A 25,658-nucleotide genomic window follows, 5' to 3' on the forward strand; every position below is an offset into this window, starting at 1 on the left:
CAATGATGAGGTCAGGGCCATAGGGATGGAGAGGAAAGGGGATAGATACAAAATGTTAGGGAGCTAGAATGGAGAAAATTTGCCAATTTATTGGCTATGAGGGATGAAAGAGGGAAGGGGGAAGGGAAAGGAACAAACATTTATTAAACACCTATTATGTGCTGGGCACTGTGCTAAGCATTTTACAAATTTCCCATTCGATCCTCAATCCTGGGAGGTAGGTACTATCATTAATTTCATTTTTGCCATTAAGGAAACTGAGGCCATGACTTGCCCAGGGTCACACAACTAGTAAGTATCTAAGACTGAATTTGAACTTGGGTCTTCCTGACTCCAGGTCCAGCACTCACTCTCTCTCCATATATAAATACACACCCACTGTTCCACTTAGATGCCTGAAATGAGTTAATGATAACTACAAAACTAAAACTGGGAACTAATCCCTCAACAGAAATAGGGAATTTTGGAGGAGTGATGGACTTTTCTGGAGAAAAAGATAATTCTGTTTTGAGGATTTTGAATTTGATGATGGTGGTGGTTTCAGTGGATGGTCCAGGTAGAGATTACTAATAGGCATTTGGTAACATGGGTCTGGAATTCAGGATAGATTAGAGGTGGGAGAATGTAGTTGGGAATCATATACATGAGACAATTGAACTGATAGGAGCAGATGAAATCATCAAGGGCAGGGATACAGAAAGAAGAGGAGGAATGATCCAGGAAGACATAATAGTGAGTGGTCAAAAAGATAAGACTACCAGAAGTGAGCCATTTCATAGATACCCAAGGGAGAAATAGTATCCAGAAGAAGGTGGTTAATGGTTTTGCAGGCAATAGAGATGTCTAATAGGATGAGGCCTGAAAAAAGGCCATCCATCAGACTTAGCAGTTAAGAGACTTTGTGAGTTTTGAGGGAATGGCTTCAGTAGAGTGGCAAGGTCAGAAGCTGGATTGTAAAGGTTAAAAAACCAGTGAGAGGAAATACCAGAGAAGTTGGGAAGTTGGGTGGGGAACAGACCTCCCCTGAAGTCTTTGCAGAGGTGGGAAAGAAGCAGTATGAAATATTGCATATACTGTCAGATATGGTTGATGTGTTGATTTTTTTTCCTAAGGCACTTCTTTTTCCATGTTTAATCTTTGTTATAAGGGTTGGCTTGATGCATAGGAGAGAAAGCTATCCAGAAATGAAGATGATGTAAAAATTAAACGGTATCAATAAAAATATTTTTTAAAAGAAAAAAAGCAAATGGTGGCAACAAGTACAAGGATTTTGGCAGAAGAAGGTGAAAAAAAAAAGATATAGGTTGATATGGAGTCAAGTGAAGGTATTTTAAGGTTGGCGAAGACCTCAACATGTTTAGAGGCAGCAGAGAAAGAGTTAATGAATATGGATAAATTGAAAATGAGAGAGGAAAAGATTAAAGGGACAAATGTCCGATTGATACACAAAAGTGTGACAAGTAAAGGGGCTAGAATTGGTAAAGAGGTGGGTCGATTTTTCCTGAGACAAATGCTAAGGAAAAGAGAATGGGGGGAGGTCATGTAGTGGAGTTTTGAAGTATGCATTAAGGGAGAAGAAAGGGCATAAAATTCAATTTTTTCTAAGACAGATGAGGTGATAATTTCAGCAGGAAAGGGAAAGAGGTGTCAAACATGCTGCCCGAGTCAGATTAAATTGTAACCGGGAAATATTTAACAAAACAAATAAAAATACAATAAAATATAGATAACATTACATTTTTTAAACTGTCAGCATTGGTTAGACCCAGGTAACAGCAGATGACAAATGCGGTTATCGAATCTCTGGGGGCTAAATTGAAATTTAGCTCCATAGCCTCATGCCAAGATGTCAAGGAATAAGAAAACACACCATAAATGGTACAACTATTTTTCTCTCAATTGCTTAGATAAATGCTGTGTTGATGCACAAATCAAGCATTATGATGTTTATACAAGCAGGTTCAGGCAAACCTATGAAAAGTTATATGAAAAAATGTAGCCTTTTTGTTCATATAGCCCCTATCACATTCTATGATTAAAACAATTAAAATGTGATTTCCCCATTGAGTCAGGTAGTTGGGGTTGGCCACACTCACTTGTAAGTCACTCCTCAATCTTCCACTTGACTTGTTCCTAGAATATTTCATTTTATCATACTGAGTTGTAGAGTGTTCCAAGGATATATTTTCTTTTTCTTGCATAACAATGCAAACTCAATCTCATTAGTTAACTAGGTCAAGACTCCACCAAGTTCATTAAATATAAATTAAGAACTGGAGAAACCTCCTTTCCTAATAGTAATTATATATATAATTTATTAATAAAATCTGTGATGACATAAATGTAGCTTATTAGTTATAATATCTGCACTGTGAAGATCAGAGAGTGACCTCAAACCCTCACATTAACAGTAAATGACTTTTCATTTGTGAAAACAGTCCCCCACTATTCATTTTCTCTGAAGACACTAGTAAAAGATCTTCTCAAAAATCCTGTTTGCGGGGCAGCTAGGTGGCACAGTGGATAGAGCACCAGCCCTGAAGTCAGGAGGACCTGAGTTCAAATCTGGCCTCAGACCAAACACTTGACACTTACTAGCTGTGTGACCCTGGGCAAGTCACTTAACCCCAATTGCCTAAAAAAAAAAATCCTGTTTGCAAAATAAAGGTGACAACAGTTTCATCAGAAAATATCTCTCCTTATCCTTTCTTCCTTCTCTATGTTCTCTCCAGATATGACGAGAAAATAGTTTCTTCTATATCAGTCTTGATAGGTCAAAAACTTTAAAAACAAAAAATGCCGAAAAACCCCACAAACTTTCTCCCTAACTCTATAGTAAGAAACACTTTGTCACCTGATAATTTTTCAACTGTAATTCTCCTACTGCCAACTCAAACTACCTACTCCCCAACATTCTATTTGGCTTGTAAAGACAGAGGAACAGTATCTACTGTCTCTGGGAAAGCTGAGTGAAACATGTTTTACATTTTAAAATAAAGTTTTCTTAATCTTTTTTGTAAGGTGCATCCCTTTGACAGCTGATGCAGGCTATAGACCAGAGTTTAACAAACTATGGCCCAAGGGGCAAATCTTGCAAGACAGCTGTTTTTGTGTAGCTTGTGGGCCAATAATGGCTTTTACATTTTTAAAAACAATAAAACTTTATTTTAAAAGGTAAAAACCATTCTTAGTTAATGGGTCATGCTGTAGCAGGCTGCAGCCTGGGGTGGGATGAAGTTTGCAAAAGGCTTCTATATAGACCAATCTATATACCCCTCTATATACCCCTTCTCAGAATATTTATAAATGAATAAAATATATTATATTGTAGTTATCAAAATGCTAAAAAGAAACAAGTTCCAGACCCGGATATAAAAGAATATAGACTCCCTCACAATTAAGACAAGTGATAAGTATTTACAGCAGAAAAGAAGTATGTGTGTCTTAGATAATTTTATCATTTTAAAGCAAAGATCTAATATAGTTATTGAAGCACTTCACTTTGAAAACTGGGAGAACTTTTTCCCATAGGTTATTCATGCAGTTATTTCTGTGTAGAAACCTCTTTCATGTCCTCTCTTTAATATAGCTATCAATTTAACTGAGAAAAGAAGGGAGCAGATGGAATTTCAGGCTCTCCATATTGGGATAAAAGGTTTAATTCAAGATGCTTCAAATGTAGATTTTTAGATTATCTTTACCATTTGACAGCTGAACCATATATAAACTATATGTGAAAATATGAGAAAAATTTCCCAGGTTTGGAATGTGTATTTTCATCAGGTAGATTTCAGTTATAGCAAAGAACAAGTATCCTGTATGAAAAAAAGTACACAATGGCCATGTAAATATTGCTTAATCACATCATAAAACTTTAAACACTGGCCAGTACCTTGAAATGAGACAAAATACACACACACACACACACACACACACACACACAGAACCTTTCTCTTGGGATTTGATGTTTAATGAACTGTGAGCCAGTTTACTTCCTTGGTGCACAGGAATACTGTACCTGTGCAGATGGCAAATTGGCCGGTTGGAAACCTGTTGCTAGATCACGTGTTTTTTTTTTGGGGGGGGGTGTCTGTGTGTATGTGTGTGTGAAGGTTTCTTGTTTTTGTTTTTCTGCGTTTGGAGTATTATTTTGTTGTTGTGTTTGAGAAACACGGAAGGATTTGTGCACCTTGTGGTTTAAATTTTCCAAACTCTGGATTCCTAGCTTTCTCTTGCTTACATATCCTTTGGATCTACTTCAGGGCGATACGGCTTCCACTGGAGCCCCTGCTCAGAGCTCTGGACAACAAGGATCTTTGGAGGAAACTGTGGCGAGTTCCAGGCCAGAGTCTGTGGAGATCCTCCATGTCTGCCAGAAACAGGTGGCTAAGCTGGAGCTGTGGCTTGACAAAGCTAACCTCTCATTCAGTGCTGAAACACTAAACCCAGAAATGCAGCAGATGGTGGAACAGGAACTAGCTGGTTGTCAGGTAAGACTGAATGGTCAGAGTTCACCTGTATGCCAATCACCTTTCTGTGCCCGATGAGTTTTTCTCTTAAAGCAACAGTATAGATTTATGGCTATTCTTTCCTCTCTTCACCTTGTATAGAGTTCAATTAATAATGTTTTAGTTTTGAGAATGACTTATTTCTTCCAAAAATTTCCTATTAGTTATTTAAATACTTAGTCATCTAAAATTCAACTTTGTCCAGGATTGGAAAGGGAAAACGTAGAATGTGCACATTCAATGTTGGTGTTTATTCATGTAGGATGTGTTATAATTTGTGCTATATAGTATAATCTGTCATGCAATTAGCACTTTCTGATTGAGTCATCCTAGAGGAATCACCAATTTTGAGACACAGAAATTGTATAAAATACAATGCCATGATATGTAGTAGAAAGACCAACTTTATTAGGGATAAAGAGCCCTGAATTCTTCAGTAAATAGCTTCAACTCTGTTTTCTCAACTGTCAAATGTGGAAATCAGCTGAGGCTCCTTCAAAGTCTGTAATTCAAATAGGCGCAATATTGCCAAAGGAATTCATTAAAATGTGATTGATTGTGAATGGCAATAAATTACTGGAGATTTTGGAGGGCAAAAAAAATCACTTTTGTTGTTCAGTCCCATCAGACTCTTCATGACCTTATTTGGGGTTTTCTTGGCAAAGATATTAGAGTGGTTTGCCATTTCCTTCTCCAGTTCATTTTACAGTTGGAGAAACTGGGGCAAACAGAGTTTAAGGGACTTGTCCAGGGTCACACAGCTAATAAGTGGCTGAGGTTAGATTTGAAATCAAGTCTTCTGGAATCCAGGGCCAGTGCTCTATCCACTGCATCACCTTGCTGCCTAGTATATTAATCATATGGCATAGTACAAAACTTGGAGTCAAGAAAATACAAGTTGAAATCCTGTTTCACACACTTATTAACTGTGTGACCCTGGGCAACTTAGTTAACCTCTTGGAGCCTCACTTTCCTCATTTGTAAATGGAGGTCTTAACAGCCTTATCAATAAAATGGTGATAGTAATAGCACCTACCTCAAATGCCTGTTTTGAGAATCACTGGAGATAATAACATATGTAAAGTTTTGCAAACTTTAAAGCACTAATAAAGCTATTATTAAATGACATTGGTGAGGGCAACCAAGTTCTATATACATATAAAGGATTATTGTTAATTTTTGTGGTTGAATCATTTCAGTCATATCTGACTCTTTGTGACTCCATTTGAGGTTTTCTTGGCAAAGATACTGGAGTGGTTTTCCATTTCCTTCTCTGGCTCCTTTTACAGATGAGGAACTGAGGCAAACAGGGTTAAGTGACTTGTCCAGGGTCACACATCTAGTCAGTGTCTGAGGCCAGACGTTGACTCTTCCTGACTCCAGGACTGGCACTCTATCCACTGTACCACCTAGCTGCCTGCCCCTTATTCTTAATTCCTATCTGCAAAACCAGTGCTTTTCACAGGCAAATTTTAATGGAAACCCAACTGTTATCTTCCATTTAGAATATTCTGAATCTCATTCCTTGTTGGAGGGCCTAACAAAGTGTGTGTGTGTGTGTGTGTGTGTGTGAAATGGGAGAGTGCACTAGTGTATATGTGTGTGTAATAGTGGAGATAAGAGAAATATTAGCAGTATATAATTAAAAAAAGATTTTGATATTCATTTTATACAATAGAAAATTAAAGGGTTGATGAACATTATCTTAACCCTCAAACCAACTTTTCAAATGCTAGCCTTTCAACAACCTTGATTCCTTTGTACTGACATTCAAAATTACTGGTCTTGGAGCAAGAACAGAGCTAACACCTGCCTCAGACATTTCCTAGCTCTGGGACCCGAGATGAGTCATTTTAATCCCTCTCAGGTTCTGTTTCCTAAACTGTGTTCCAGCATTTGGCACAGCGACTGACATATAGTAGGTGCTTAATAAATTCTGGTTGACTGACTAGTTAATAAATGGCAAAATGAGGATGGTAACAGCACCTACTTTACAGGTTGTTCTGAGGATGAAATGTGATAATGTGTAGTCAAGTCAATAAGCATTTATCAAGCACATATTAATTACATATCTATGTGCCAGGCATCAGGCTATGCGCTACATGGTATGCAATGGAGCTTAGGACTGCAAAAACAACAAAAATGTCAAAAACAGCCTCTGCCCTCAAGAAGTTCACAATCTAAAACAAACAACTGTGTATAAACAAGCTATATACAGGATAAACTGGAGATCTGAGAGGGAAAGCATTAATATTAAATGGGATTGGGAAAGCCTTGCAGAAGGGAGGATTATAGCTTGGTCTTGAAAAAAGCCAGGAGACAGAGATGAGGAGTGAGAATTCTGGACATTGGAAACCGCCAGTGAAAACACGTAATCAGGGGATTAAATGTCTGATGTGAAGAATAACAGGGAGGCAAGAGGAGACAGGGGGTTGTATGTGAAAGATGTTGCAAAAGATACGACTTGATAATAGACTGGATGTGGGGTGGGGGAGGGGAGTGGTTAAGAAGGAGCAGTAAAGAATGACATCGAGATTGTGAACGTGGGTGAATAGGAATTAGGAATTATTATTAGGAATTACAAATTATTAGGAAGAGGGAAGGGCTTGGGGGAAAGAGAATGAGCTCAGTTTTGGACACTGTTTTAACTTTCAAACTTTAAAACATAAAGTTATCTATTGTTGTTGTTGTAGAATATTAGTCATTATTTATATGTCTGGCTCTTGAGTATGCATTCAGTACCAGAGAGGCCCGTTTCAGTACAAGGTAAAAGGAACAGAGAACACTGTCACTGTCCTATTTACATCCTAATAGAAATAAAATGGACAAACAAAAATTGCGTTTTCCACTTTTCCTCTTTTCTGATTGGCTTGGGGATAGATATGAAAACAGTGATGTACATTTAGGGATATCATGGTACTTCATGCTATACTTCCATTATGAGAAATGGAAAGTAACTTGGCAGATAACGAATTTGTGGAATAAAGTTGGTTCATAAGGAAAATGATAGCTAAGCACAATAAACACTATTGAGTAGAATGGGCAGAGTGAACCAAGATATAATAAAGGTCACAAAATTTAGAGATAGAAGCGACCTTAGAGATCAACTCTTCCAACCTTCTTATTTTTACAGATGAGGAAACTGAGCACAAAGTGCTTAAATGACTTGCCTAAGGTCAAACAACAACAGAAACCAGAATTTAGGGCTGATAAATTTTTACTGCAGTGAAACGAGTATGGGTCATCAGGTCCATGTGCAAAGAAAAAAATGATTGCTTTATTGGTATATGGAGGGACTTCCTCTTACATTTCTATAGTTGTTGTAAATTACAAGCAACATACAAGCAAAACAAAGACCTGCCTTCATGCCAAAACAAATGTTTTGTGAATTAAAGAGTATTTTATTTTAGTCTAAAATAGTAGGGGTTATCTTACTGAACATTTAGAACTGGCTCCTTCATAAGATTTTAGTGCAAAGTTAGACATAGACAGGTAGCTAAGGGGTGCAGTGGATAGAATGCCAAGCCTGGAGTCAGGAACACCCGAGTTCAAATCCAGCCTCAGACACTTACTAGCTATGTGACCCTGGGCAAGTCACTTAAGCCTGTGTTTCAGTTTCCTCATCTATAAAATGAACTGGAGAAGGAAATGGCAAACCACTCCAATATTTTTGCCAAGAAAACCCCAAATGGGGTCACAAAGACTCAGACATGAGTAGAACAATTCGACAACAACAAGATGTAGACAGGCAGTCAAGGCATCCTTCTCTTGATTCTTCAGCATAACATGGGACCCAGAGAAACCTCTTAGGTATAAAATAGATTTCCTGGAGGTAGATCTGGAGCAACCTGTGGGACCACTTTAGTGGATGGTCTAGCTGTCCCCATGGACAAAAAGAATGTGTGCTGGCCTGGAATATAATGGAGAACTTCCTCTCCATTGGATAAAGACATTTAAATTTTTAGATGACTTGAAGTTGGGAGGGATAGCAAATGTGTTACCTTACAGTAAAGATCTCAAAAGGCTTGACTGATGGACCAAATCTAAAAAGATTAAATAGGCTAAATTCTCACATATAGATTAAAAAATAAATCAAGTACATAATACAGGATAGGAAGGTGTGGGTAAATTTTCTAAGAAAGAAATGTAGAATAGACTCCATAGGAGTCAACAGGGTGATATCAAAGGCAAAAAACTAACTTGTTCTCATGCTACATTGAGAGACTGAGTCCAGAAGAGGGAGATGATAGGTCCATTATGTGCTACCCAAATAGACCAACAAACATATCTTGAGCATTGTGTTCCATTCTGTACATCATGTTCTAGAAGAGTTGCAGTGTGTGTTCAAACAAATATGGCCGAGATGATGAGGAGCTTCAAAACCATGTTAGGTAAGGGTAAGTCTAAGGAACTGGGAAAGTTTATCTCAGAGATGTGAAGATGTGGGAATAATGATAATGATGATAACAATAATAGCTGTCATTTATATAGTGCTTTAAGGTTTGCACAAAGCACTTTTCAAATGCTGTCTCATTTGATCCTCACTACAACCTAGTGAGGTTGGTGTTATTATTATTCCCATTTTATAGATAAGCAAAATGGGGCTGTGATACCATAAGTAACTTGCCCAAGGTCGTACAGATGAGGCAGAATTTGGAGGGCTTTTCCCGACTCCACATCCAGCACTCTCTCCACTATACTACTTGGCTATAAAGATTATCTATTGCTCACTGCCCACTGGGTTTAAGTCTAATAGGCCTGCCAAGTTACAACACCCCTTCTAATACTTGAAGAGAGCAATCAGATGCACCCTGTCCCCAAGACCTCTCCTCTCAAGGCTAAAAATCCTTACTTTCCTCAGACAATCTTCAAATGGTATGGTCCTCAGAGATCTCACCATCTCCATGCCTTCCTTTGGATACACTCTATAATTATCTTTGCCAATGTCACTCAAAATTAAGCAAGTCAAGTCACCAAATAATTATTAAGTGTCTACTATGTGCCAGGCACTGTGCTAACCATAAGTAGTTTTCTATATCATCTAAACAGGGCAGACCACAGTGATACTCTGCTCTGTGTGGGATCCATTTTAACTATGAGCACATAGCTACTTGGATAAGATTTAAGGTTGGAAGGGACCTCTGAGGTCAACTAATCCAACCCCTTCATTTAGCAGATTAAAAAACAAACTAAGGCACAAAGAGATTAAATGACTTGTACAAAGTCACACAGGTAGAAAGTAGCAGGAACATTTGAACCTTGGACTCCAAATCAAGAGCTTTAAAAACTAGTTTATCAAAAGAGAGAACAAAACTCATTGATGTGAGCCATTGGCAAATCCTTGGTACTGTCATGTGGTTCAAGATCAGAAGCCAATAGGATTTTATCAGTACCATCTGCTTTGCCGCTGTACTCTAAGGACGATGGGCCCTTTCCATCTGACTTGAAGTTGAAACCTCCCGTACGTGTTGTCTCCACCATAACAATGTGAGCTCCTTGAGACAGAAACTGTCTTACTTTTTTTATTTGGTCCTCAGTGCTTCAAACATAGTAAACACTTATTAATTTTCATTCATTCATTTGGGAACCACAAATATTGAGGTGATGTCTTTGGTGCCACTGTGGCAAACACATGTTTGGCCATTAATAGTCCTACAAAGAGTTATATCATACATTGCAACTACTTTTACATGATGCACTCAAAAAGAAGTCTATTTAAAAAAAAACCTAATTAATTAAACACGATAAACACTTAGTAAGCATCTGTTATGCTATGTTGGTCTACCAGGAGTGGGCCACCAGTGGCCTTGAGGCCCGCAGGTTCCCTACCCCTGGCTACGCTATAACCTGCTAGGCGCTATAACTGAACTTCTGAAAGCTGTGTATTGTGTTTTTGGGCACAAATGAGAACTAGTGGAATTTGTATAACAGCCTCAGAGCTATGTTCTGATCTCAAGTCACTGCTACTGGTATATACCCTGGAGCACAGCTAGTTGGCATGGCTACTTGGTTTCCTAGGCCTCAGGAGGTTACAAACCTGATCTGTTGAGTAGAAATACAATGACGATATCTCACTAGGAGACTAACCAAGCTGGGTTATTTTTAGGCCTGTGTATTCAGTCCCTTATGTCATCAGAAAAGTACTTCAGTTTTCAAATCTTTCTTTTTTCCTAGAGTCTGTTATTTTGAGTACTTGTTTTGTTTGAAAAAGAAAAGGCTGATGATAATGAGAAAGACCTTCCTAACAGCTTTGAAGGGTGTTGTATGGGAAACAGCTGATCCTTAGCCTTGTTTCTAAGTGCATTAATTGCAGCAGGAGGGATTTAGATTAGATGTTAGGAAGGGCAGGTTTGGAAAAAAGCCCCATACTAGTAATAATAATCATGACGTTAACATTTATATTTTAACTTACTATGTGCCAGACACTGTGCTAAATGCTTTACAATTATTATCTCATTTAATCCTCACAACAACCAAGTGAGATTGTTAGTATTATTATTATTATCCCCACTTTAAAGTGGGAATTATGTGTGTGTATGTGTGTACATTTATTGTTGTTTAGTTGTTTCAGTCATATCCAATTCTTTGTGACCCCATTTGGGGATTTCTTGGCAAAGATACTGGAGTGGTTTGCCATTTCCTTCTCCAACTCATTTTATAGATGAGGAAACTGAGGCAAACAGGGTTAAGTGACTTGCCAAGAATCAAACAGCTAGTAAGTGTCTGAAGCCGAATTTTAACTCGGGTCTTCCTGACTCCAGGCTCCACCCATAAATATATGTGTATGCATATATAGATATATATGTGTATGTGTGTGCATGTATACATGTGTGTATGTGTATACACACACATATTCAGATAGCAACAGAGACAAACAGAGGTTAAGTGACTTATCCAGGGTCACACAGCTAGGGAGTATCTGAGGTCAGATTTGAACTCAGATCTTCCTGACTCCAGGTCCAGTGCTCTATCCACTGTGCCACCTAGTTAGCCTACTGCACTATTACCTAGCTACACTAATTATCTATATTAGTCTGGAAGAATTACTTTAGTCTCTCACAGCCTCAGTTTCCTCATCTGCAAAATTAGGGGGTTGGTTGAGATTATCTCTGAAGTCCCTTCTGGTTCTAATCTGTATAAAACTATGATTTTGAGAGCTGCTAGAATGGGTTATCAATGGTATTTGAGGAATCTTGCTTTGAAGTTTAAGGAAAAGAAAGTTGCCTTTTGGGGCTGATTTTAGTGAAATCTTGTTCAGGAGCAGAGGAACAGAAGAAAGGATTGCTCGAGGCCCTTTATATTTATTCACTTTAAAATATAATCAAATAGTCAGTGAATCTGAGAAGAGTGGAGATGGAACTTCATGAAGAACCAAAAGATAAATAATCAACATGTTTTGTTTTGTTTTTTTTTTTTTCCTTCCTAGGCCATGTTAACAGAGATTGAGCACAAGGTGTCTTCCTTATTGGAGAATTGCAAAGATCAGGGTCTAGGAAATATTGGAAGCACCCAACAAGAGGCGGAAATACTTTCCTTGAAACTAAAAGCTGTGAAGTGTAATTTGGAAAAAGTCCAGGTGATGCTTCAGGACAAATACAGTGAAGTGCAGGTAAAATAGACATGAATGTATTGATATCCATAATTGATAAGCCCATCAGAAAAAAAACAAAAACCTTTGACTTCCACTGTTGTGTCAACTCAGTGTGAAAATACTGTTAATGAAGGAGTAAATCTCTTAGTATTCCAAGTGGTAAGTAAATCAGAATAAGGACCTATTGGTTTAATTTTACAATGTCTTCAGACTTCGTAGCAAAGTTTGTCTTAAACAAAGACTGTTCTGCAAGTGAACCCAGTTATAACAGCATTGGCAATAAAGTGATATTGAATTTGTTGAACTTTCAACAGATTTGCCCCTCTCGTTTCCTCTAGTATTTTTATAAGTTGCAACGCAAAGTATACTTGTGATAAAACAACTGGCTCTACTTTTAAATATGCACATGCACCAAATACCATTGGGGTATTCACATTAAAAAATAAGACTAGGCTTACACAGTCCAGAACTATACTTCTGTGCCTTTTAAATTCATTTCAACAAAATTCAATTCATAGAATGTCTTTTTTGTACTTATTATAGGGCACTGTGCCACATGTGGGGCATAAGATTAGAGACTAGAACTCGGATTTCAATGGTATGGAGAGCTCCTTCAGTGAGGGGATTCCCTTTACCCAGTGCAGGTCATCACCTCTGCAACTAATAATCTCAGAAGGGTCACTGAGAGATGAGAGGACTTACCAGGATCAGAGAGCTAGTATATGTTAAACCCATATTTCAATCAATCAGTAAACATTGATTAAGCACCTACTATGTGCCAGGTACTGTGCTAAGCACTAGGGAAAGAAAAACAGGCAAAGAGTCCTCAAAGCTCTCTGTGTTTTTGTTCTTTAGTCAATTAGTCATGTTTGACTCTTCAAAACCCCACTTGGGGTTTTCTTGGCAAAGATAATGGAGTGGTTTGCCATTTCTTTCTCCAGCTCATTTTACAGATGGGGAAACTGAGGCAAACATGAGTTAAGTGACTCACCCAAGGTCACACAGCTAGTAAGTGTCTAAGGCTGGATTTGAACTCATATCTTTCTGACTCCAGGCCCAGTGCTCTATCCACTGAGCCACCTAGATGCCTCCTAGTATTTGGTCGGCTGTGTAGAGGAGGGGCACTAGAGCCCCAAACTGTTCCCTCCTGCATGCACTCACATGACTGGAAGCTCCATGTCCTTCACATCTCAGCTCACGCAGTCTCTCTTACACAAATTCATTCTTTTTAACTCATTCTTTCCATAGTGTGGCCCTGAGCAAGTCCCTTAACCTAAAGTGAAGATACTAACAGCACTTACCTTACAGGGTTGTGGTGAAGTTCTCATGAGATAATGTGTTTAAAGTGTGATATAAATATTAGCTCTTCTTATTAGTATCCCTCACAACCCCTTACACACTTACAATCTAATTGGGCCCATTTCTACCACCAAACTTTTACTACTAGACATGAAGGTTTCTGCCAGTGTTTCCTAAATAGGCCTAAAACATACCTGACCACGGAGGACCACTTTGTGTCCCTGTAATTATAGATACACAGCTGTAAGTTCCCTGCCATCAACCCTAGACTCTTAACACCTGCCTTCAAAGAGCTCAAAGTCTATTTAAAGGAGCCTAGAACCTAACTGGATTTATGGTCTGTCTTCTAAGCCTCTTGGTTTTCTTGAACTTCATTGTTTTCTGGTTTGTCTTCATGGTAAATTTAAATTCATAGACTCAATGTTCTATCAGTGATTTTTTTCTTTTTCTTTTTCTTTTTCCCCCTTTTTGCTTATCTTTTTTTTATTTAAAAGAAAAAAAAGACAAGAAACTTCTTGTTCCCAGTAAATTCATTCAGATGTGTTGGGTAGAAGAGAGACAAAAATGACCATTTTACTTAATGGGATAATTTTTTTTAATGCTATGAAATAAGCACATTAAATTAAATTAGGGTAATAAAAATACAGTAGTTTACCTCAGATAAGGTTTTTTTTAAATTTTCCTACATTAAATGGTTTTATTATTATATAGTTAAATTGAAGTGGTTCATTCTGTGTAAGTGAATAATTTGTCATTACATATATTATATATATATATATATTTTTTTTTTTTTAACAGCGAAGTAACACTCTAAAGAAACCTTCAGAGGATCAAAAAGTCCTCCAGTCAGACAGATTGCCTGTATTTGAATCTATTTCATTTGAAAGCCCACTCTTCAGCCCACGAAAAGGTTTCCAACAACAGGTAATTTTAGCCCTTGCACAAAATAATGAAGCACGAAAATAATCTTTTTCATGTGGAATGATCTTTCATCCTTAAAATGTGAAGCTGGTATTGGTGGGTTTGCTTCTGTGACTTGGCGTGGAAAGTAGATCTATCTGTGTGTGCCCAGGGTTGTGCAGCGAGTTAGATGGCAGAACAGAACCAGTCCTGGTCCTGGTCCTGGAGTCAGAAAGACATGAGTTCAATTTCCAACCACAGACATGTACTAGCTATGTGATCCTAAACGTCATCTAATCTCTTCCTACCTCAGTTTCCTCATCTGTAAAATGGGAATAGATGACATTTAGGATCACATAGCTAGTAACCCCCCCGGGTTATTGTGAGAATTGAATAAGATAATATTTGTAAAGATCTTCAGGAACCTTAAAGCACTAAATATAAATGCTATTTTTGATTTTTATTCCATCTCATTACCAATAACTTCTGTTGCATCTTTAATGGAATCTGTTACTCTTAGTGATACTAAGTGATACTTTGTTCCTTGGTTACTGTGCTGCTGAATGAAATCTGAGCCAAAATCTCCAGTGGGAACTTTGTAATGTGGCTATTTTATTGCCTTTTCCCCCCATCAGTATTGTATTGGTTAACATGAGTTAAAATTTGTTAATATTCATTAAAATGAATAAATGAATATTCATATATATGCTATTTCAAAAATATGGTTGACATTATAATGCACATGTGTGTTTCAGATGGATCTTGGAGGGGCTTATGGTGTGGGACCCATCATAGCTAGTTACTTATGAGTAACTCATAACTTATGGGCTATGACACTGAAAACTCAGAATTGGTTCAGAATTTTACTATCCTAGCAGCACCAACAGAATACATAAAGGGAAAGGGCACCCTGTAGATATTTGACCTTTATGACTGATGTAAATGTTTCCTTCCTTGTTCATTCATAGGCCTCGGAGTTAAAACTAGGTGAACAGAAGGATCTCTTCAGGTTCATCGAAACCCACGCTGAGAAAATGTGGCATCAGCAGGACCAACGAGACGACGGTAAAACCCAGGAATCACTTTTAAGGTATAAACTTTTAAATAGTTGGACATAAATAAACTAACAAAAATGATTAAATATGGTAAAGCCCATGCTTGGTGGGGCTTTGGGCACACAAGTACAATAGCTCATTGTTGGTTACCATTTAAATTGACACAGTCTTCCTAGAAAAGAAACTGGTGATGTAACAAGAGCCATGAAATTAGCCATACTTTTGGCTTCATTTTTTTTTCCTGTTGTTGTTCTGGATCTGTAATTTCATCATTGTGGGGGGATTCCCTGTGTGGAGACTCCTTTTCTGCACTGATGCACGTCAACAATTTCTACATCCATCATTGCCTTAAAGTGTTGCCTCGGGCAATGAGAAGTTAAGTGACTGGCCCAGGATCTCACAGTTAGTAGGTATGAGAAACAATACTTGAATTCAGATCTTCCTGACTTCAAGGCTAGTAAGACATTGTGGTAAACTTAACCCTTCTCAGCAATACAAGGATCTAAGACATCTCCAAAGGCCTCGTGATGGAAAATGCTATCCATAAAGAAGAAAGAACTATGGAGTTTGAAAGCAGATCGAAGCATACTATTTGCTATTTTTTTCTTCTGTTGAGTTTTGTTTCCTTTTTCTGGTGGTTCCTCCTATTGGTTCTAATTCTTACTCACAATATTACTAATGTGAAAATATGTTTAATAGGAGTGTATATGTATAGTCTATATCAGATTGCGTGCCGTCTTGGGGAGGGAGGGGGAAAAATTAAAACTCAAAAGCTTATGGAAGTGATTGTTGATAATTCAAAATAAATTAAAGAAAAAAGTAAAAAAAAAAAAGACATAGGGGTGTAGTGGATAAGATGCTACATTTCTAATCAGGAAGACCTGAGTTCACATTCTGCCTCAGAGACATGATATTTTTATGACAGTAACAAACAGCTTAACTTCTCTGTGCCTCAGTTTCCTCATCTGTAAAATGAAGGGTTAGATTTGATGCTTTTAAAAATATTTTTATTTAAAGTTTGGAGTTCCAAATTCTATTCCTCCCCCCTCCCTGAGTTGGTAAGCAATCAGATATAGGTTATACATGTGCAATTATGTATAATGTTTCCATATGAGTCATTTTGTGCAAGAAGACTTGAATAAAAGAAAAAAAAAGAAAGAAAGGGAAAAATAGCATGTTTCAGTTTGTATTCAAACAACACCTGTTTTGTCTGGAGGTGGGTAGTATGCTTCATCTTTAATCCTTTAGGATTATCTTGGATCATTGTATTGCTGAGAATAGCCAAGTCATTCACAGTTCTTCATCAAACAATATTGCTGTTATAGTGTACACAACATTCTCCTGGTTCTGTTCACTTCACTTGGCAATCATTTCATGTAAGTCTTTCCAGGTTTTTCTGAAATCATCTTGCATGTCATTTCTTATAGTACAATAATATTCCATTACAATCATATACCACAGCTTGTTTAGCCATTCCCCAATTGATGGGCATCCCTTTGATTTCCAGTTCTTAGCTACCACAAAAAGAGCTGCTACAAATATTTTTGTACAAATAGGTCCTTTGCCCCTTTTTTGATGTCTTTGGGACATAGACTTACCAGTAGTACTGCTGGATCAGAGGGTATACATAATTTGATAGCCCTTTTGGCATAGTTCCAAATTGCTTTCCAGAATGGTTGAATCTGTTCATAACTCCACCAACAGTGCATTAGTGTCCCAGTTTTCCCACATCCACTCCAACATTTATCATTTTACTTTTTTTGTCATATTAACCAATCTTATAGGTGTGATGAGGTACCTCAGAGTTGTGTTTATTTGTATTTCTCTAATCAATAGTGATTTAAAGCATTTTTCATATGACTATAGATAGCTTTGATTTCTTTGTCTGAAAACTGCCTGTTCATATCCTTTGACAATTGGGGGATGACTTGCATTCTTATAAATTTTACTCAGTTCTCTATCTATTTGAGAAATGAGGCCTTTATCAGATATAGTTGTGGCAAAATTTTTCCCCAGTTTTCTACTTTCCTTATAATTTTGGTTGTATTGGTTTTGTTTGTGCAAAAACTTTAAAATTTTATATAATCAAAATGATCTATTTAACATTTTGTAATGCTCTCTATATCTTCTTTGGTCCTAAATTCTTCCCTTACTCATAAATCTGACATGCTCTCTTAATTTTCTCATGGTGTTACCCTTTATGTGTCAATCATGTACCCATTTTGACCATATCTTGGTATATAGTATGAGATGTTGGTCTATACCTAGTTTCTGCCATACTGTTTTCCAGTTTTCCCAGCAGTTTTTGTCAAATAATGAGTTTTTGTTCCAAAAGCTTGGATCTTTTTATCATATACTAGATTACTATGGTCATTTACTATAATGTAATTTGTATCTAATCTATTCCATTGACCCACAGCTCTATTTCTTAACCAATACCAGATTGTTTTGATAATTACCACTTCATAATACAGTTTGAGATGTAGCATGGCTAGACCAGGGCTACTTAAACTTTTTTCATTCTCTACCCCTTCAGCCCTTCTTAAACTGTGGGTCATGATTTTTGGGGTCATTTAAGAAGTTTGAGTTTGAGGCACTTGGTTAGGGGCAGTTAGGTGGCAGAATTGTTAGAGTACCAGCCCTGGAGTCAGGAGGACCCGAGTTCAAATCTGGCCTCAGACACATAATACTCACTAACTGTTTGTCTCTGGGCAAGTCACTTAACCCCAATTGCCTCACCAAAAAAAAAAAAAAAAAAGAAGCGCTAGATAAGACCAACTTCTTTTGCACTTTTTTTCATTGATATCCTTGATATCCTTGAGCTTTTTGTTCTTTCAGATGAATTTTATTTTTTTTCTAGCTCTATAAAATAATTTTTGATAGTTTGCTATGGCACTGAATAAAGAGATTAACTTAGGTAGAATTGTCATTTTTTGTTATGTTGGCTTGGCCAATAGTAGTATGACCATTCCAAATAGTAGTAGCCCCTTAATAAATGTTTATTGACCTACTGACTCTTTGGATTCTATCTACAAAATAAAATCTTATTTATAAAATGAAATGGTTTAAGGAAGTGATCTCTATCAATACCAACATAATGGAGAACTCCATCCTAATAAAGAATGAATAATAAGAATTCAGTTCAATCAACAAATATTTATTAAGTATATGCTATGTGCACAGCATATAAAATGTGGAAGAATGTATAGACTTGTGAAAAATAGATAGTGGATAAAGGACCAGCCTAAAGACTCTGGAACACCTGGACTCTAGTCCTACAGATGATACATGCTGTGCCTGTGACAATGGGCAAGTCACTTACCCTCTCAGTGGCCCCAGGCAAGTCCCTGCAATAAAGTTACAGAGGAGTTGCTGATGTACATTTGTGGAGAAAGGTAGTTCCCTTCATCAATGGGAATAAAATAAAACCCCAAAAAATGAAAAAATGAAAAATCTATATAAAACTATGAAAAAAGGCAAAAAAGAGCAGATAAAGACTATAACTACATAAAAAAAAATGAGAAGCTGTAGTGTGTACCTGGATGACTTACCCATTCCATGTGAGGTTAATTTGAAGTAAAAGGGAACATTTAATCTTTATAGTAAAAGATACTTAGGGAGTTGATATTAGCGGCCTCAGAATATTTGAAGGATTATCATGTGGAATAGAGATTAAGCTTGCTCTGCTTTTCCCATAGGGCAGAACTTCAAGCAGTAGGTAAAAGCATAGGATCAGAGCTAGGGAGCTCAGGACTTTAGTCTGACCCTTTCATTTTACAGATGAGCATTCTAAGATCCAGAGAGATTAGATGATTTGCCCAAGGTCCTACTTTTACAAGGCCCAGGCTGTTACATTGCCCAGCTAGATTTGAAGTTCAGACCCTCTAAGAAAAATGACAAATGTTAGAGGGGATGTGGGAAAATTGAGACACTAATGCATTGTTGGTGGAGTTGGGAACTGATCCAGTCATTCTGGAGAGCAATTTGGAACTATGCCCAAGGGTTATAAAACCATGCATATCATTTGATCCAGCAATACCACTACTAGGTCTCTACCCCAGAGATTTTAAAAGGGGAGTTGGGGGGAGGGACCTTTATGTACAAAAATATTTATAGCAGCTCTTTTTGTGGTGACAGAGAATTGGATTGAGGTGATGCCCATCAGATGGGGAATGGTTGCACAAGTTGTAGTATATGAATGTAATGGAATACTATTGAGCTGTAAGAAATGATGAGCAGACCTGGAAAGACTTCTATAAACTGATGCTGAGTGAAGTAAGCAAAACCAGGAGAACATTGTACACAGTAACAGCAACATTGTGCAATGATCAACTTTGATAGACTTGGCTCTTCTCAGTAATACAAGCATCCAAGACAATTCTGAAGGACTTATGATGAAAAATGTTATCCATCTCTAGAGAAAGAGCTGATATAGTCTGAATGCAGATTGAAATATACTTTTCTTTTTGGACTGTGTTTTCTTTTACAATATGACTAATATGGAAATATGTTTTGTTTGACTGCACGTGTACGATCTACATCTAATTGTTTGCCTCATCAGTGGGGGAAGGAGAAAGAGGGAGAGAGTTTGGAACTCAAAATTAAAAAAAAAGAATGTTAACAATTATTTTTATTTTATATTTCCTAATGTAATTGGAAAAAATAAAATATTAAATAAACATATAGAAAAATAGAAACTCAGACCCTCTGACTCAAAGTCTAGCCCTCTTTCCACAATAACAGGCCAAGGTAACAAATTTCCACCAAAAGAAGGGTAAAAGAAAATTTTAAATCTGCTAATAATTAGGGCTATTCAAAAATAGGATGAATTATCTTAGGGAGTAGTGAACTCCCTGCTACCAGAAATGTTTAAGAAGAGGCTGAGCAGGCTTTAGATAGGATTCATTATTTAAATAGCAAATGAGGTAAACTGGAAGACAAAGACTCATTTTCATCTTTGTACCATACAATCCAACAATTTCATATTTGAAGGTATTATAAGAATCTGAAGATATTATAGCAGTGATTATCGATCCTTCCATCAGCAATGCACTGATTAAAATATGTCTACATATCCTTGATTTGTGGGGTACATGATATTTTAAAAAGATGAACAGAACAATAATGCATTGTGTAAATGTATCGTTAACATGGAAATAATACTTGTATTTCTTATCTCACAGAGTTGATGTGAGGAAAGTGTTTTGCAAATCTGAAGTGCTGTATCAGTTATTATTGCAGCATTTAGCATGATGCTGGCAGGTAGTAGGTAGCTAGTGAATATTTTTAAATTAAAAATGTGCATAAGTTTATTCTAAGGTAATATAAATGAAGCACAAAACAGATGAAATAAAATTGTTGAACAGTGAGTTGTGTTGTGATTGGAATAGTTTGTGTTAACAAAGTACCTTGGGTTTTCTTTGAATATTCCTGTGAGCAAAATGACTTCTAAAAGAATGTGCCCTGCAGCATAAAACTTTACATGCCAATTGTTTTCCTACCTTCTGCCTTTTTCCAAAGCCCTGGAGTGTCTCATTCTAGAAGTGGGTCCCCAGAATCATTTCTACCATCTCAGGAGCAAAGTGAAGATAAGTGGCAATATTTGCTTCAGGAGCTATCAAAGGAGAAGCTGCCTCCATCTCAGCCTGTGGATGATCAGGTCAGTGTGAACCCAAGCACAATGCAGCCCTTGTCAAGATCTGGGAGCCCCCTTTCCAAAGCCAGTTATTTCTTGAAAGAAAAGTTAGTGCATTGTGTATAATTGAATGGGAGCCCTTCATAACCATCCAACATAAATGAAAATCTTTGCAGGAAATTTATTCCTGACCTAGAAGAACTGACTCCCATCTGTATCTAGTTTTGACTTAAGTAACTGGAGGTGTTATTCACTGCTGTTTCAATTAATGCCATGGACGTGTGAGGTCCTGATGAAGTTTTAAATGTCCAAACAGTATGGTTCTTGTGCCCTGTGATTTCTTTATAAAATGTAGCTTCTTTAGGTAAAGAAAGGAATAGCTGATTGACCAAACTGGAAGGCCACAGTCTGCTTCACTAACTTCTGCAGGCCTCTAGCTCTTCAAAGCCCCCAGAGGTGTGTGACCAATCCACTGGTCAGACAAAGCAATCATTCCTTTCTTGAACCAAAGAAGTTCACACCTTATAAAGAAATCACAGGGTGTGAACCATCGTGGTTACACATTTAAAACTTCTCCCAACCTTACACAGGTTGCATTAACTGGGAATGAAACACTTCCTTACACATAGAAACTCTATTGAGCCAGAAGTGTTAAAAAGAAGGCTGTCTTTGCTCCCACCCACTGTTTCTTAGGGAAGCTGGGTGGAGCAGTAGATAGAATGCTGGGCCTAGAGTCAGGAACTGAGACTCATCTTCCAGCCTCTGGTACTTACTAACTGTGTGACCCTGAGCAAGTCACTTAACCCCTTTGCCTCAGTTTCCTCATCTGTAAAATGAGCTGGAGAAGACAATGGCAAATCACTGAAGTATCTTTGCCAGGAAAACCCCAAATGGGGTCATAAAAGTCCAACATACCTGAAAAATGACTAAACAAGAACAACACAGTTTCCTACGGCCATTGCAAGTTCCATTCATCCTGGCTTTCCATGACGGCCTCTGTTGGGTTCCTATCCAAACTGATATTCCTTCTCACCAAGGTCTATGACTTGAGCCAGTTCAGAATCGAGGTTTAGTCATTCCATGTTACAAGTCCCGTTATGTGTTTTTCACTTTTCCAGAGCCAAATATCTCAGTGTTTAGATTCGGATTCTGTTTATGAGGACGTGTGTGTTCGCCTGTTTGAGGAACAGTTAACACTGAAATAATTCTTCCTGTACAACTTATGGTTCCATCTGAACTTTTTATTTTTGCACTGTATAGTAAAACATGGAGACTATAGGAGAATAAAGAGACATCATTGCAGATTGAAAGCTGTCCTCAGTCAGGGAGATCTACCTCTGATACAAACCATGTAACTCTCTGAGCAGGTACCTGTCTGCATTGTGTAGGAAGTTCCTTTCCCTGTATGCTCCTTAGACTGATAAAATCACAGAAAAAGACCAACAGCCTTCCCCCCAACCCCATCCCCCGACAAAAAAGGGTAGATTCTGAGGACAGAAGCTATTTCATTTTTGTTATTTTTTAGTCCCAGTGTCTAGACAGGGGTGGGGAACCTGCAGCCTCAACGCTGCAGGTTTCCCACCACTGAATGCCTTGTACATCCCAAGTGCTTATTAAATGTTTGTATATTTGAATTGAGTCAGGCATCTGTCTACAGAAGTGATTTATTTACTTTCCCATCAGTGAAACTTATCACTACCTTAATATAAGAGACCTAGAAACACTGAATAAAGTCTATTCATAACTACTTAAGCATGTTCTAAAATGTGTATGGGAAATGTCCTTAAATCTACAGTGTTCTTATCTAGATACAGGATTGGATAGAAACAACCCTTTGTTAAAAATTAAGATTTTACACTTAATTTTTAAAGGGTTATTATGCAAGCAATAACAATGAACAAGAAAGAGTATAGTCATCATGCTATATTGCCTTTATCTATGTATATATACATATGTGTATATGTGTATATTATACATGACATGTTTCTTTACAGATTGCTGCAAATGTGAATTTTCTACCAATGGTGCCTGTGCATAATGTTAGTTCACCAGCAGTTGAAGAATTGAAAACTTATACTTCTCAACTTGAGGACTTAAGCCAAGAAGCAAATGTTCTTCTCACTCAGGTAAAAAGCTGCATGATATACATTCATAATGTATGGGGAAGGGGGTAGGTAGCACAGAGCACAGTGAAGAGAACACCGGGCCTGGCATCAGGAAGAGACCTGCATGCATATCTGGCCTTAGACATGTAGCTAACTGTATGACCCTGGGCAAATCACTTAACTTTGTTTGCCTCAGTTTCCTCATCTCTAAAATGAGCTGGAGAAGGAAATGGCAAACCATTCCTATATCTTTGCAAAAAGAAAACCCCAAAAAGGGATCATGAAAAGTCAGACACAACTGAAAAATGACTAAACAACAACAAAATATATTCACAAAATTAGACACGAGACAGAATGTTATGACTATTGAGTGAATATTATTTCTTTCACACGGGTTAGAAAGCAAGCTTTTGGTCGCTGGGCAGGATGGCAAGGGTTTGGGGTGGGAGAGGGGGGAAAAGTGACTGGAAACTCCAACAGCTGATGATAAAACATAATCTGAGGCATTTATATACCTATATGCAATCAGTAGATAAAAGACTGCTCCTTTTCAATATCAACAGGACAATGTGGATTGTCTGCTCATCACAGACGTACATACATACAGACCCCCTACAAGTTATTCTGTTATGAATTCCTTTGCTGATCAAGGTTTTAACTTGATCTCACCTATATAAAAATGTGTTTATGTGGTTAGGGAAATACATGGTTAATTTATATCAGGCCTTACACCAATTTTTAAGGAGGTTCATTAACTTTCCGATTTAACTTGAGGCAGCTAGGTGGCACAATAGATTAGAGCACCAGGCCTGGAGTCAGGAAGACTTGAGTTCAAATCTGGTCTCATACGATAGTTACTGTGACCCTGGGCAAATCACTTAAGCTCTGTGTGCCTCAGTTTCTCCATATGTAAAATGGGGATAGTATTAGCACCTACCCCACCCCCAGGGTTGTCAGATGAGATAACATTCATAAGATGCTTAGCCACATAGTAGATACAAGGTAAATGCTAGCTATTATTGTTGTTATTATTAATATTATTTCCATTATATTATAGCATCACTAACAGCCCAGAAGACTCTGGGTTCAAGTTCTAGCTCTGACACATACTGGCTTTGTTGACTGAGGTCAGGTCACCTAACCTTTCAATGCCCTAGCAACTCTGAGACTATAAATTACAAAAAGGATGCCAACTTTTATTGGCAGAGGGAGTTTATTCATCCCCATATCATTGAAATCACAGGTTCAGAACCAATTTCCTAGTCGTGATCTTATTGTTGTTTAGTGATTTTCAATCATGTCTGAGTCTTCATGACTCCATTTGGGATTTTCTTGGCAAAGATATTGGAGTAGTTTGTCATTTTTTTGTCCAGCTCATTTTACACTTAAGGAAACTGAGGCAAATGGGGTTAAGTGACTTGCCCAGGGTCACATAGCTAATGTCTGAGGTTGAATTTGAACTTAGGTCTTCCTGATTCTAGGCCCAGCACTCTATCTGCTGCGCCACCTAGCTATCCCACCTAACCACTATCTAATGTTTATTTTTTTCCTTAAATGTTCCTCAGATTTAAAACATACAAAATTTTTTTCTTTCTTTTTTTCTTCTTTCATTAAGGAAAACCTGACAGGTGAACCCTCCCTAAATCTAGATAAAAAAATATTTTATCTCCTTCTGAGAATCAGTCAGTGTTTGAGCATTGTGGGAGAGATGCTCCAGACCTCCAGCCTCTCCAGGGAGGACACTGCTGCACAGCAGGTCCACTACGAGGTTAGTCCTTTCTCCATCCCACGTGTGGTCATCATCTTACGGCTCTGCCTGGCATGGTGCGTTTGGGAGGCAGGTGCCCTTCAGTGTCCTTCTTTTCTCTTCACCTTGTAGACCCTGGCTCTAGAACTGCAAAAACTTCACTCGGCTGTAACTAACAGAAAGGATGGTCTTTTGAAACTGATAAGTCACCCTGGAAAGAACTCCAATGTATTCTTTGAGTGCTTTGAAAACCTGCAAACACGACTTGAGCAAACTCAGGCTGCAGCTGCTTCCAGAAGTCAATCCATGAAATCTGGGATAGACCATCATAGTGATTATCAGGTACTATTCATTCATTCATTCATTCATTCATTCATTCATTCTATTCATTCAACGAACATTTTATTAAGGGTTTACTATAAAAGCACTGGACTAGATGCCCAGGGGAGATACAAGATTTGGACAAGACACAATCCCTGATCTCATGTAGTTTATAGTCTTGTAGGAGGATAAGGCAAAAACACAACTATAATCTAATATTCCACGTTAAGTGCAAGCGAGACACAAAATAATGTTGTGTGAGGTTCAAGGAGGAAGGTCATTACCAACAGAGAGATCAAGAAAGGAAGATGACTTTTGAGTGGCATTTGGGCTTTAAAGGACAAATAGGCATTTAGCAAGCAAAAAATCAGATTGAAGGACATTGTAGATATTAGGAACAGTGTAAGCAAAGGCACAAAGGTGGGAAAATAAAGAACGCAGTTGGGAACTTGAAGTGTGCAGAGGGGAGCAATAGGAAACACAGAAGATGAGATGAT

The 25,658-nt window shown here is 37.7% G+C and overlaps 1 protein-coding gene across 6 annotated transcripts in view; it reads left to right on the plus strand.

Moving 5' to 3' along the window:
* The window catches only part of SYNE2 (spectrin repeat containing nuclear envelope protein 2), a 415,658-nt gene that overhangs the window by 267,615 nt on the left and 122,385 nt on the right, over nt 1-25,658 (plus strand). For all 6 annotated transcript variants that reach the window (XM_027842877.1, XM_027842872.1, XM_027842874.1 and 3 more), the window contains 8 exons: nt 4,263-4,490; nt 11,935-12,117; nt 14,197-14,322; nt 15,267-15,388; nt 20,874-21,012; nt 22,983-23,114; nt 24,709-24,861; nt 24,973-25,182. In XM_027842877.1, the coding sequence (XP_027698678.1) occupies nt 4,263-4,490; nt 11,935-12,117; nt 14,197-14,322; nt 15,267-15,388; nt 20,874-21,012; nt 22,983-23,114; nt 24,709-24,861; nt 24,973-25,182 (1,293 nt within the window). The remainder of the gene's footprint in view (nt 1-4,262; nt 4,491-11,934; nt 12,118-14,196; nt 14,323-15,266; nt 15,389-20,873; nt 21,013-22,982; nt 23,115-24,708; nt 24,862-24,972; nt 25,183-25,658) is intronic.

Source organism: Vombatus ursinus, unplaced genomic scaffold, assembly GCF_900497805.2.
Source record: "Vombatus ursinus unplaced genomic scaffold, bare-nosed wombat genome assembly UNPS02014893.1, whole genome shotgun sequence".
NCBI lineage: Eukaryota > Metazoa > Chordata > Mammalia > Diprotodontia > Vombatidae > Vombatus > Vombatus ursinus.